At 56.6% G+C, this 12,322-nt stretch overlaps 1 protein-coding gene and 1 long non-coding RNA gene across 2 annotated transcripts in view; one reads left to right on the top strand and one right to left on the bottom strand.

The window, feature by feature from the left end:
• NMT1 (N-myristoyltransferase 1) overlaps positions 1–10,716 on the top strand; it is a 34,227-nt gene extending 23,511 nt beyond the window's left edge. The window contains exons 7-13 of the mRNA XM_052658921.1: positions 737–907; positions 1,710–1,818; positions 4,574–4,744; positions 5,334–5,501; positions 6,480–6,617; positions 7,325–7,648; positions 9,224–10,716. Of these exons, the coding sequence (XP_052514881.1) occupies positions 737–907; positions 1,710–1,818; positions 4,574–4,744; positions 5,334–5,501; positions 6,480–6,617; positions 7,325–7,345 (778 nt within the window). The 3' untranslated portion in view covers positions 7,346–7,648; positions 9,224–10,716. The remainder of the gene's footprint in view (positions 1–736; positions 908–1,709; positions 1,819–4,573; positions 4,745–5,333; positions 5,502–6,479; positions 6,618–7,324; positions 7,649–9,223) is intronic.
• Positions 5,692–8,137, bottom strand: LOC128065682 (uncharacterized). The gene is made up of 3 exons (XR_008201077.1): positions 7,894–8,137; positions 7,087–7,254; positions 5,692–6,395 (listed from the first exon to the last, which is right to left on the bottom strand). It is a non-coding gene; the product is annotated as an uncharacterized LOC128065682 (long non-coding RNA).
• Positions 10,717–12,322: the final 1,606 nt, after the last annotated feature.

A 12,322-nucleotide genomic window follows, 5' to 3' on the forward strand; every position in this document is an offset into this window, starting at 1 on the left:
CCGTCCTGCTTGGTCTTGGAAAGTGGGGGAAAAACATAGCTTCCATAGAAGCAGGAGGGAAGTTCCCGTGAAGGGAGGGAACTTGGGTTCCTAGGAATAGAAATTCATAATAGGAGCTGCCTATCTTGCTCTGAATTGTTGCTGGAGCTCTTGTCTGTGACCTGGGCTGGAAGGGGTCCACCCTGAGGGCCGACCCGCTCCCTGACCAGCTCCATGTTGGCACTTGTGCCAGTCACGCGTCGCCATGCTCGAGCCACTCAGAAGTGGGCTGGTGGCTCATATCCACGGTCGTGGGGCCTTCCAGCTCTGCTCTTGATTTCTTTGGAAATGTCAGAACCATCTGTCTACCACAGCCGTCTGGGCTTGGGGGAGTCTGAACCCCTGAAATCATAGGATAGCCCTTGACTTCTGTGGGGTTCCTGATGGCTGAAGATGGGGCTCGCTCAGCCTGCTCCGGGGGCTTCACCAGGAAGATGCTGGTGGTGTGTTAAATTAAGGAGTTTTCTTGAGTCCCACTTACCTCTGGAAGTAGAGTCTGTGTTGAGGAGAGAGCGGGTTCCTTGCCTGGTGCAGCAGAGCAGGGCGATGGGAGGGCGTTCCTGGCTGCTGAGCACAGGTGGGGCCAGAACACGAGCCTGTGCTGGGGGCCCCCGCTCCCTACACGGGGCTCCCGTGCTTGAAGGGATGGCCTCGCCTGTTAAGAGCCTCGACCCTGGGTTTCCTCTTGACTCTGCAGAGAGAAGAAGATGGTAGAGATCAACTTCCTGTGTGTCCACAAGAAGCTGCGCTCCAAGAGAGTGGCTCCAGTCCTGATCCGTGAGATAACCCGACGGGTTCACCTGGAGGGCATCTTCCAAGCTGTTTACACTGCCGGGGTGGTGTTACCAAAGCCTGTTGGCACCTGCAGGTAAAAACCTCTTCTTGGAAAGGTTCTGCAGATGGTGGTGTGCCCACTCTAGGTGGGAAGCTTGTGTCCCCATGAGTCACTCTGCCCCTCAGCTAGTGCATGGCTGAGAGCATCCGCCGCTCCGGTGTCTGAAAAGGTGGGTGGTGGTGCCCACAGGAGCCAGGTGGGGCACATGGGGAGCGAACGGGAGTCTAGGAACGACAGCCTGCACAGCGCCTGCCCTGTCCAAAGGGGTCAGGCTTTCTTAGCTCCCTCTGATTCCTGCCATGTGGAAATAGAAGGGGGTCAGATGAGCCCAAATCTGGTTCTTTATGGTAAATGTCCTATAGTTTTAAATGAGTAGCTCAGTTTTGTTCTGAATATTATGTGGGCCAGAGAGAGCATGTCTCGTCTCTGTGTGAACCAAGCAAAACCTCTGCCTTCGAAAGTTCTTTGGAACAATTGAGTACACTCTGCCTTAAGAGCTTCTAAAGTGAAAACATCAGTTAGGCGCCAAAGAGGAGGGAGGCAGAGGCTGGACGTTCGGAGAACCTCAGATCTTTTCCACTGACTTGATTCCCCGAGGGAGGACTGCTTGTCCCAAGACATCTGCTGGTACGGAGGAGGGGCTTGTGAACTTGAGAAAGAAATTACGGGAAGAGCTGTGGCTGCTCTGCACTCATTGTGGGTTGGTGGAGCTCCTGGGCGGCCGGCTCAAGTGGGGCCCGGCGGCTCTCTCACGCCACCTGCTGGCCATATGGAGAGGTCCTCTTAGTGCGACTTGCCACGGCCCTCTGAGGACAGGAGGTCTGTGTCCCCACAGGTACTGGCATCGGTCCCTAAATCCCCGGAAGCTGATTGAAGTCAAGTTCTCCCACTTGAGCAGAAACATGACCATGCAGCGCACCATGAAGCTGTACCGACTGCCAGAGGCCAGTGGGGCCCCGGGGCCTGGGCAGGAGCGGGAGGGAGGGAGGCCCGGAGAGCCTGGGCCAGGGGCAGGGGGCTCTCTTACCAGAAAAGCAGCCCAGCCCATAGTTTCCAGATTCCTAGCCTTTGCCTTTCTGTCCTTCTCTTATCTGTAGCGCTGGTTTTATTTTAGTTGAACTGTCTGTTTTCCTGAGCCTGCACCTGGACTCGCTTCTCTGCCATCTGTTGGCAGACTCAGAGAACACCTGTCTCAGCCTAAGGGCAGCACAGTGGAGAGAGGAATCTGCTCGCTATACTGCAGCCCATCCCAGGACCAGTGTAAACGAGCCATAGAGTGTCTGTTGCTACTTCTGCCGAGTCGGGGAGAGGGTGGGTGACTGAGCCTGCGAGGGGAGCTGAGGTTTCCAGGCTCAGGCCTCCTGCTCAGATTTTGCTGCTGAAGGACCAGGCAGCTTCAGTGAGCTGGTTTTCAACTTTGGGCCTTGGTTTGCCAGTGAGATGGATGCTCCTGGGTCTTACAGTCCTTTCTCTTCCCTCAGAGCCCTTCCAGGCAAGGTCAGCACAGTCACTGGGTGCCAGCTGACCTGAGGGCTGACCCACCCCTGGACCAGGGTCATCAGTGTCCAGTTTGGAGGGCCTGCTGCAGCACAGTCAGGCACTGCCCAGGAGACCAGACTAGGGAGCCACGATGAGTATCCCCTCCTTTCTGTTCTCATGCTAGACTGGTCCCGCCTGCTAGGCAAACAGCGTTTTTTGTTTTGTTTTGTTTTTTTAAGAGAGCGTTCTTTTAAGTGGTGTTGCAGCCAGGAGAATGTCTCTGGATCTCCTTGACTGTGGGGAGAACCCCAGTGGGGCTGCTTTTTCAGTCCAGGATTTGAGGTGTCACTGTGGGAGGTGCCGTGTAGAAATAAGGTCAGTGAGTGTTCCCTAGCGACATCAAGTTAGCAGGAATTTTGGCAGCTGGAGTTTCTGGAGCTGCAGTTTTGAAAGCAATTCCTGTTCACCTGAAACGAACACAACTTTGTTACTCAACTATACTCCAGTATAAACTTAAAAATAAAGCAGGTCTTACACTGGGAAGCAGTTGTGTCAGGCAGTGACTGAGGTATATAAACCTGTTACTATTTAGTCACGAAGTTGTGTCCTTACTCTTTTCTGACTCCATGGATTGTAGCATGCCAGGCTCCGCTGTCCATGAGATTTCCCAGGCAAGAATATTGGAGTGGGTTGCCATTTTCTTCTCCAGGGCTCAGCATTGAACCCTGTCTCCTGCATTGGCAAGCAGATTCTTTACCACTGAGGTAGTAAATGGGGTGGAGAAGAAAATAGAGAGGGAGCTGCCTAAGATGAGTGAGGAGGCTCTCTTGAGGGCCTGGGGGGCTAGACTCAGGGTCAGGGTAGGAAGGGAGACAGCATGAGCTGAGGGAAGCCCCATATAAACCTACTCCACCCCATTTTCAGATTTGGCTGACCTCACCTCAGACGGTAAAGAATATGCCTGCAATGCAGGAGACCCAGTTTCGGTCCCTGGGTTGGGAAGATCCCCTGGAGAAAGGAGTGGCTACCCACTCCATTATTCTTGCCTGGAGAATGGGCAGAAGGGGCTGGTGGGCTATAGTACATGGGGTCGCAAAGAGTCGGACACTATCGAGTGACTAACACTTTCATTTTTTTCACCTTTGTGTGTTAAGCCCTTGGGGATGTTCCCTCAGCCACAGTATTCCCGAGCATCACATGGCTTCTTTTCCACTTAAGCATTTTCTAAGGAAAAGCAGCTGTGGAGTGGGATTCTGGCAGGAGGTTGAGTCCTGGGAATTTAATGCTTTTTTCTGAATTTAACTGGCATCGTTGTCCTGCCGGGGGTGCTCCTGGCACAACGGTGGGCATCCCTCAGTGGGCATCTAGTGTAGACTCTGCTGGGCCCCGGGGTTCCACGGTGCCCGCGGCTGGGCGCCTGTTTGTGAAGTACTCTAAGTCGGTAGGAGATGGAGCAGTGTAGAAAGAGAGGAGCTGCAGCTGAGTGGGAGAGAGTTGTGAGGCTCGAAGGTGGAGAGCTAAGAAAGCCTTTGGGAGGCCCAGGAGCAGCTCTGGGCTGGACCCACTTCAGCACATCCATGCGTCGGCCAGGGCTTCTCCATCACAGCACCGCTGACACTTTGGGTTGGGTAACTGTTGGTCAGGGAGACCATCCTGTATGTGCAGAATGTTTACCAGCATCCCTGGTTTCTCCATGCCAGTAGCCACCCTCCCCCTAATGTGACAACCCAAAAACATGTCCACATATGGTCAGATGTCCCCTGGGAGGCAAAGTTGCTCCTGTTGAGTGCTCCTGGGCCAGAGAGACAGACGATCACAGCTACAACGGCCACTGGTTCTGAGGGTTCCTGGTGTTGGGCCCTGTGCTGGGGCGTCTGGAGCAGGCGGGGCTGTGATGGGCTGTGTTTTCTTAGGAAGCCAGCCTGGGCCATGTGGATAAGAGATCGACGCAACAGCCTTAGCCAAGGACGGCAGCCTTAACCAGCAGGGAAGGGGCCAGATTCACTGTGAGGGAGGGACTTGTGCTCACGGATGTGGACGGGGGTGAGAGGGAGCTGCCTAAGATGAGCGAGGAGGCTCTCTTGAGGGCCTGGGGGGCTAGACTCCGGGTAAGGGTAGGAAGGGAGACAGCATGAGCTTTTCGGTTCGTGGAGGACTTGAGAGGGGGCCAGGACGCCCACGGTCAGCACATACTCATGCTCTCTGGTTTCTTTCTTCCAGACTCCCAAGACAGCTGGGCTGCGACCAATGGAGAAAAAGGACATTCCAATAGTGCACCAGCTGCTCAGCCGGTACCTGAAGCAGTTCCACCTCACGCCTGTCATGAGCCAGGAGGAGGTGGAGCACTGGTTCTACCCCCAGGAAAATATCATTGACACTTTTGTGGTGGAGGTGAGCGGGGACGCGGATTCTGGGCCTTGGCCCCGTGGACGGGGAGGTGTTCTCCTGCAGTGACGGGTGTCCCCGGGCTCGGTAGCCAAAGAGCAGCTGACCGGAGAGTTGGCACCCCAGCCCTCCTGGGCCACCTGTGCGTGGGCCCCGCTGAAGGCAGGGAGTGGCAGCTTGCATTTGCTAAAAAGAGCTCTTCGGGACCTGGCGTGAGCCCTTCATCTCTCCCTCCCCGCTGCTGACCCTGAGCAGAGAGCGCTGAGCCCCGCTTGGTCAGGTGAGCTCTGCTGGGTCTGGAGCTGGCTGGACGTTTGTGGGGCCATGAGCTATGAGGAGGCCCTGGTGCTGCAGGCGGGGAAGGAGTGCGGCAGAGTGAAGCCCCGGCCCAGCCTGGGTTTTCCTCCCAGCGCTGTCCTCAGGTTCCCTCTTGATGTGTTTTCTCCTCCCTGTGTATCCTGTTTCAGTTTCCACCCATTCATCTGGAGGGACAGAGCTGCCCGAGGGTGGCGGAGGGCAGTGGGAACATTCTGTTCCCAGGCTGCACGGCCCCTGTGCCGGTGTGACCCTGCCTTCTTTATTGTCTTCCCATCAGAATGCAAACGGGGAGGTGACTGATTTCCTGAGCTTTTATACACTTCCGTCCACCATCATGAACCACCCGACCCACAAGAGTCTGAAGGCTGCTTACTCTTTCTACAATGTTCACACTCAGACCCCTCTCCTAGACCTCATGAGCGACGCCCTCGTTCTTGCCAAAATGGTGAGGAGCTGACCAGAGGGAAGGGGTGGTGGGGCGGTGCTGAGCGCGGCTCGCAGTAGCTGCTCCTGGGCGGGGGACCTCAAGGCCTGCTTGCCCTCCTGCTTCACTCTGGGAGCAGGCCAGCAGTTCCCAGCCAGCAGCCCCAAAACTAGGAGGGAGCAAGGAGCGTCCACACCAGGCAAAGGCATTGAACTCCTGATTTATTTCAGCGAGTTTTGTTCTCACGGGAGGCACTGCCAAGGAGCTTGAATAGCCAGGCCTGCCCGGGGAGGTGAGGGGTTCTCCTTACGACCTCCCCAATGTGGGAGTGGGGAGATTGGTGGTGTCTGTTGTGGTGAGTCATCAGAGCCGCTGACTGGAGGGCATGGTGGGGAGGGGCCCAGGTTTCTCTTTCACCTGAGAGGTCACCCGGCAGCCCTGCCATGTGGGGTCTACCTGCGCTCGGCCTGGCCCACTGTGCACCGGCCGCCAGCCACCATCCAGTCCCTGATCGAGTCGATCACAGCCTCAGAGAAGCTTGTCACATGTCATAAAGTCCCTCGGTGTGCCAAGGCTTGGGACTTGGGGCGTCAGAGAGTGGAGAAGCAGTGAGGCTCGTGGGAGTCACCTTCTCTCAGGAAAAGGTTCAGGGCTTGGTCTCCAGAGAGGACTGTGGAAGTTACGTGCATGTTTCAGGGAAGCATAGCAAGGAGCAGTGGGAGCAGCGACCTGGACACTGGGTGTGCAAATGTGTCCTCGGGGGGACGCTGCGGAGAGGCCAGGTGAGGTGGCACTCAGCATGTCACGAGAACTGCCACCGGAGAGCAGGGCGCTGACGGGAGTCTGGATGCCACAGAAGCAGCAGGCGCCTCTGAAGGTGGATCGCTCCCTTGGCCACCTGCCCGCAGGGCGGTTCTGATACGACAGGAGAGAGGGCAGGAAGGTGAGGCGCCGTCCACCCATCCTCACCTGTCCTTGTTTCTCCCTGCTGCCCCGCAGAAAGGGTTTGACGTGTTCAATGCACTGGATCTCATGGAGAACAAAACCTTCCTGGAGAAGCTCAAGTTTGGCATTGGGGATGGCAACCTACAGTATTACCTGTACAATTGGAAGTGCCCCAGCATGGGGGCAGAGAAGGTATGTACGTTCTGGGCATCGACCCCCACCATGCTCCCTGGCAGCCGGGCCCACGGCGGGGCTGGCCTGGGTCAGGCCTGAGTCAGATGTTGGCATCTCTAATAGAAGCAGGCCTCAGGTCTGGGATCCAGCATCGGTCTGGGCCCTGGAAGAGTCCTCTCCCTCTGGTGGCCACACGAGCAGGGGCAGTGTTTCCCTTTGAGCAGCAGGTATGAGGGGGGCAGAGGGCACAGGCCCCTGAGCCACACGGAAGTGGGAAGGTTGTCAGCCTCCTCCCACCAGGTGAGTGGCCTCGTCCAGTGGGACAGGGCTTTGGGACTCCCAGGACACTGGCCAGTCACATGCCTGTGGTCTTCCAGGAAGAGAGAGTCTGACTCAAGGGGCTGCTGCCCTCGTCCCAGCATGGCCCCTCCTCTACCAGCTCCAGAGGGCAGCTCAGGGCCAGGGGAAGCCGGCACTTACAGCGTACCTGACGGATGAACTGGAGTGCGGCCTGGTGCCCAGTGTTCCTCAGGGTGCCGCAGATAAAGGCTCTGATGTCTGAAGCATCAGGTGGAGGTTGAGTGAGAGCCCAGGGCTCGCCGGAGCCTGCTCGCTCAGCACAGTAGCGCCCTGCGGACTCATTGGACCTTCAGGCCTGGACGGGGAACGGGGGAGTCCGGACAGCTGTTCCCTCAACTCTGCCTCTCCCCTTTTGGCTCTCCTAGGTTGGGCTGGTGTTACAGTAACCAGTTGCCAGTGAGATTCTGGATAAAGCCACTGAGAATTACCAGGAAATGGAGCCCCACCACTTGTTGGTCCAGTTTTCACAAACGTGAGAATCCCTGGCAAGGAGAGCAGAACTGAACCGGCTTTACAGACCGCCGCTGAACTTGATGATTGTACTGCAATGATGTAGGCTGCGAGATGCCAGCTCTGGCCGTGTCTCTGGTCTCCCTGTTTTCCAATTAATCGCATCGTTATGCAGCCGCGATCAAGGGAATGTAACTGCTGAAAACTAGCTCGTGATTGGCATATTATGGAGTTAACGGGTGAATAATAAAAGTATATATATATATTATATATATATATATAAATATTTTAAATATCTTTCATGTTCCAAATGTACAAGGATGTTTGGTCTCTAATGAAAAACTGAATCCAGATCATTCCTCAAAATTCGACTCTAAGGCCAGTGCCCGACAGACACGTATCGGTACAATTGAATTGTTTCCTTCTGAAAGCAGGCATGGACTTTTCTCAGGGGAGCAGGAGAAAGAGGATGTGGGAGGCTTACCCAGTTCCCCTTCTGAATCAGCTGGGTCGATTGGCTTGGCGATGGCAGCGTCAGGTGGAGGGGCTGTGCAGGGCTTTGGGGAGGGCTCAGCACTCTCTGGGAAGAGCAGGTGGAGGCCTGGCTGGGGCAGACCTGACTCCGAAGCGCTCCTGCAGGGGCCGCAGCTTTTTTGCGTCCTGAACCTGCGCAGCAGGGATGACCTGTGAAAGTGTGTTTCATGAATCCAATTCCCTCTTCTAGTCCTCTTGGCCTGCTCCCTGTAGGAAGTCATCCTGCCAACAACTGACTTGTACATCCAGGCTCTCTAGCCAACTGTTGCCAATCTTATGTGACAGGAATAAGTCCTGTGAGATTATTTTTCCACTGCCTGGGGTGACTGGCAGTATGAAGGGGACCTTTAACCTCCTTGTATAGCATCTGGGACCTTGTGGGGACTATGTCAGTGCAGGCCCTGCCTAGCTCCTCTTAGAACAAAGAACCAGGACCCTGATGCCCCTAGGATTGGTTGGGCAAGGATGGTGTGGGGCTGATACCCAGACCTCGGCCTCCAGCCCTGGCCCGGTGCCTTCCAGCCCATTAGCCGTCTCTGCTCCTTTCCAAGACACACAGCCTGCAGGTCACGGCAGGGAGTGGTGGGGAGATGCCAGTCTGCATTTGGCAACAGACGTGATTTCCTATTGCCATTGTCAGAGTCTGATTTCCACTGATGATGTGTTGTGGATTTTTGCGGTGGCGGTGGTGATGGTGACTGATGCTGCCCATGGTCCTCCAAATAATGGAGGTTCCAGTCACGTGACTATCACGTAGGCATTCCTCAGTTGCGCTCAGCCAAGTGGTTTGGGGAGGGTTGGGCCATGAATTGTCAGCGGCAGCAACTCATATCCAGACTTGTATGTAACTTTTGCTCTAGGAGGAAGTCAGTGGGTGGATGGTGTGACGTGTGGGGTGGGGGGTTTCCTGGCTGCTTTTACCTCTACCTGTAGAGGGAAGGAAGTCTTAGCCGGCAGGCCAAGCTCAGCCCAGCTGTGGGAACTGAAGCCCTGTTCCACGGGCCAGGAGGGCTGTGTTGCAGGCTGTGGACTCTGGTGAGGTTTGAGAGAGACTCTGCAGAGTCCGCAGAGCTGGAGGGGATCGCGTGCTTAGTTGGGATAGGGCCGTGCTGCCCCTGCCCAAGCAGGGCTGCTGGCCAGGCTTTTTGCAGGTGGAGCCCCCAACTCCACTGATCACACTTTCATCAGAGGCCTCTAGGGGGCCTCCTTTCTCCCCGTCGTCCCTGTGCTGCAAACTGTAGGTCCCCATTGTGGCTGACCTTTGACTCCTTGACTCCAAGATACCCAGACCAAAGAAGCTGCTGTTCTCGGCAAGATGTGCACTGCATTCCACAGACGGCGGGAGTCGGAGAGGCAGGGGCTTGCCCACACAGCCTCATAGACATCAGACACATGGCATCCCACGGCCCAGAGCAGCCCACCCTGTGCGTGCTTCTAAAGATGTCAGAGAACAAAGTTCCCGACTCTCCCACCTCAGGCAGGACTGGAACTTGGACAGGCTCCCCGTCACAGGCTTGCTCAGCTCTGGGCCAGGTCCCAGCCTGAGCTGCCTCTGAACTTTGGGGTGCTGACGGCCCCAGGAGTGAGCTTTGCCTTGGTGACTGAAGTCATGGGATGGAAACTGTGAGGCCCGTGCCCGCTCTGGAAGAAACCAGTCGCCTGGGGAGGTCCCAGTGTCTCCATGCAGTCGCTCCTTGGACTCTGCTGTTGCCCTCTGTAGGGACCCTGCCCACCTTCAGCGCCACCCACAGGTCTGCAGGAGTGGGCTCGGTGGCTGCTCTTAGTCTTCTTTTTTCCCAAGCACTCCCTGGGTTCTTCACTCGACCCGTTCCAGGACTTCTGGTCAGAGAGAACCATTGCTTGGTGTTTGGGGCCTTGCAGGATGGTGGATTAAACCAAACAAAGGGAAGACCCCAGGGCCTCCAAGCTCATCAGCTGGGACTTGCATCAGGCCGCCGCTCACAGTGGGCCTCCCAGTGTGGCCTCGCCCTCTGCCTCCAGTGCTGGGCTTTCAGACTCCATGTTCCTGATGTTTACCTCCAGTCTTTGGGATGACCCCTCAGCACGCTCCCACGGCCTCCTGTCTCTGTATGGAGAGAGCTGGGGAGAAAGGAGGTCTCGGCTCTGGACTGAGGTCTGCACAGGGCTCGTGTCCCCCACGCACGCCTACTTCCGAAGATGCTGCTGTCTTGTTTGAAGGCCGGCCTACGTCAAGCCACTGCAACACCTAGGTTTATGGAAAATTTCAGGCCTTGCCTGCAATTCCATTCTAACTGCCGTCACCCACTTGCTGGCTCACTTGAAGCCCAGGGTGGGTGTCCCAGTGCTCTTGAATTCTTTGCCCAAAGATGACCAGCATTTAGCCAACTGAAGGGATGGCCCAAAGGCCTGGGTAGCTTCACAGCTGCAGCCTGGGAGAGGGTGGCTGCTGGGCCAGGGGATGGGGCGGGGCGTATCTCTGGCCAGGGCCTTTCCACCCTGGGCTGCCTTCAGGCCTGGCCGCATGCCCTGGAACCAGAGGAGGCCCAGGGCTTCGGGTTATTACTGTCAGGGGAAGGCAGGCCTGCAAACAGACTGTCCCTAGGGAGGCTGTGCGGGAAGATTTCATTCAGATCAGTTCAGCTCAAAGATACCGATTGACTTCCAACCGGGCGCCCGCATCCAGGGAGGGAAAGGGAAGGCTTCACCTTTGTGTCTTGGCTTTGCTCCGGGCTGTGGGAGGGGCATCCATTTCCGGGGTGGGGCAGAAATACCAAATGCATTGTTGTTCTGCTTGGTCCATCTCACTTGTTTCTAATAAAGGAAGCAGCTGAACACACCCTTCTGCCCTCTTGGTATTCCTCTGGACAGCAGGTGGCAGTGGAAGCTGAGTCCCCAGTCTGGACAGAGCCCTCTTGCCCTGCAAGGAGGGCCCTCATGACCAGAGACGCTTCTGAATACTTTCCTTGGGCAAGACTACCCTTTGAGGGCCAGCTTGGCTCTTCGTCCCCTAACCTCTCCCACCCGCCAGCGAGGAGCCAGTACTGACTCGGGTTTGTTTTGTGTAAGAGGAGCAGCCAGGCTCTAGGCCAGCACCCGGGACTTTGGTAGAGCCGCCCCCTCCGTCCAGGTCAGTGTGGCTCCTCTGACAGAGGGCACGGGCACCACCCCTCCCACTGTCCGGATGTCACCCTGCTCTTTGTGGGGCAGGAGCCAGGTGGTCCTTTTGAACCACCTGGAGTGTTTTAATTATTATTTTCTTGACACACAACATGTGGGATCTTAGTTTCCAGACTAGGGATCGAACCCGAACCCCTGCATTGGAAACGCAGAGTCCTAACCACTGTACCGCCAAGGAAGTCCCCTCCGGGGGTACTTAACACTGCAAGCCATCAGGTCCCACTGAACCCAGAAAATTTCCCAGGAAGGGTCTGCGGAACCATGTCTGAACTCCTCCCCACCCCGACCCCTGTTCTCTTCCTGTGGACCTTTTCATCCATATCCCCCCACCACGGCTGGTGCCTCCAAGCCCCTTTCCAGGGAACCTGGGCCCTGAGCAGCAGCCTGAGAGGTCCTGCCCCTGGGATCATCCCTGAAGCCTTTCCCTGACCCTCCCAGACCTACAGTTTAGGTCTCTCCCCACCCGGGACCAGCTCACTCCAGGCTTTCAGGGCTGGGAGGGAAAAAAAAACATAGCCTTGCCGGTGGTCTCCGCCCAGAGGTCTTCAGAATTACCAGCTGTGTTTCTTCTTTGCCTTCACCTCCCATAATCAGTTCCTGTCATCTTTGTTGCCTTAAAGACTCTTCCCAGCTTTGGGGCTCTTCTAGCCAGAAACCCTTCCTCTTGCTGCATCAAACCAGAGATGAGAGGCAGGATGGGGGACTCAGTCTGGTGGCCAGGGTTCACCTGACACAGGACCCCTGGCCCAGACCCCGACCAGACCTGGCCCTGTGGGGGCAGGACAACGCTTAGTTGCTCTCCATACCCTCACACGGGCCCTGGGGCCTCACCCTGCCCGCTCCCTGGGGCTGCAGAGTGGCCGCCTAGCTCTTCTGACAGCCCTGAGACTGTGCGTCCAGACTACCTGGCCCATCCCTTCATGGTTCCTGGGTGGGGGGTGGGCATCTGGGCCCCTTCAGAGTCTAGTTGTCTTCTTCCAGATGCATAGATTCATCAGAACCAAATGCCCTGCTCAGTGTAAACAGAGCAGGGTGAGGCCATCACTTTCTGCATCAGGTCCCGGGATGGCAGGAAGGTGGAGACAGCCCAGCCCTGGGTTCTATGGGGCAGCTTCCAGCGGCAGCCCAGCCCCAGGCCACCCTCCGGGGAACGGGCACCAAGCTCTGTGCTTGTTCAGTGTTGTTGGTCCTGCTGCTTCAAGGAACCCCAGATGCCAGGG

This window comes from Budorcas taxicolor, chromosome 19 (assembly GCF_023091745.1).
Source record: "Budorcas taxicolor isolate Tak-1 chromosome 19, Takin1.1, whole genome shotgun sequence".
NCBI classification, from domain to species: Eukaryota; Metazoa; Chordata; class Mammalia; order Artiodactyla; family Bovidae; genus Budorcas; species Budorcas taxicolor.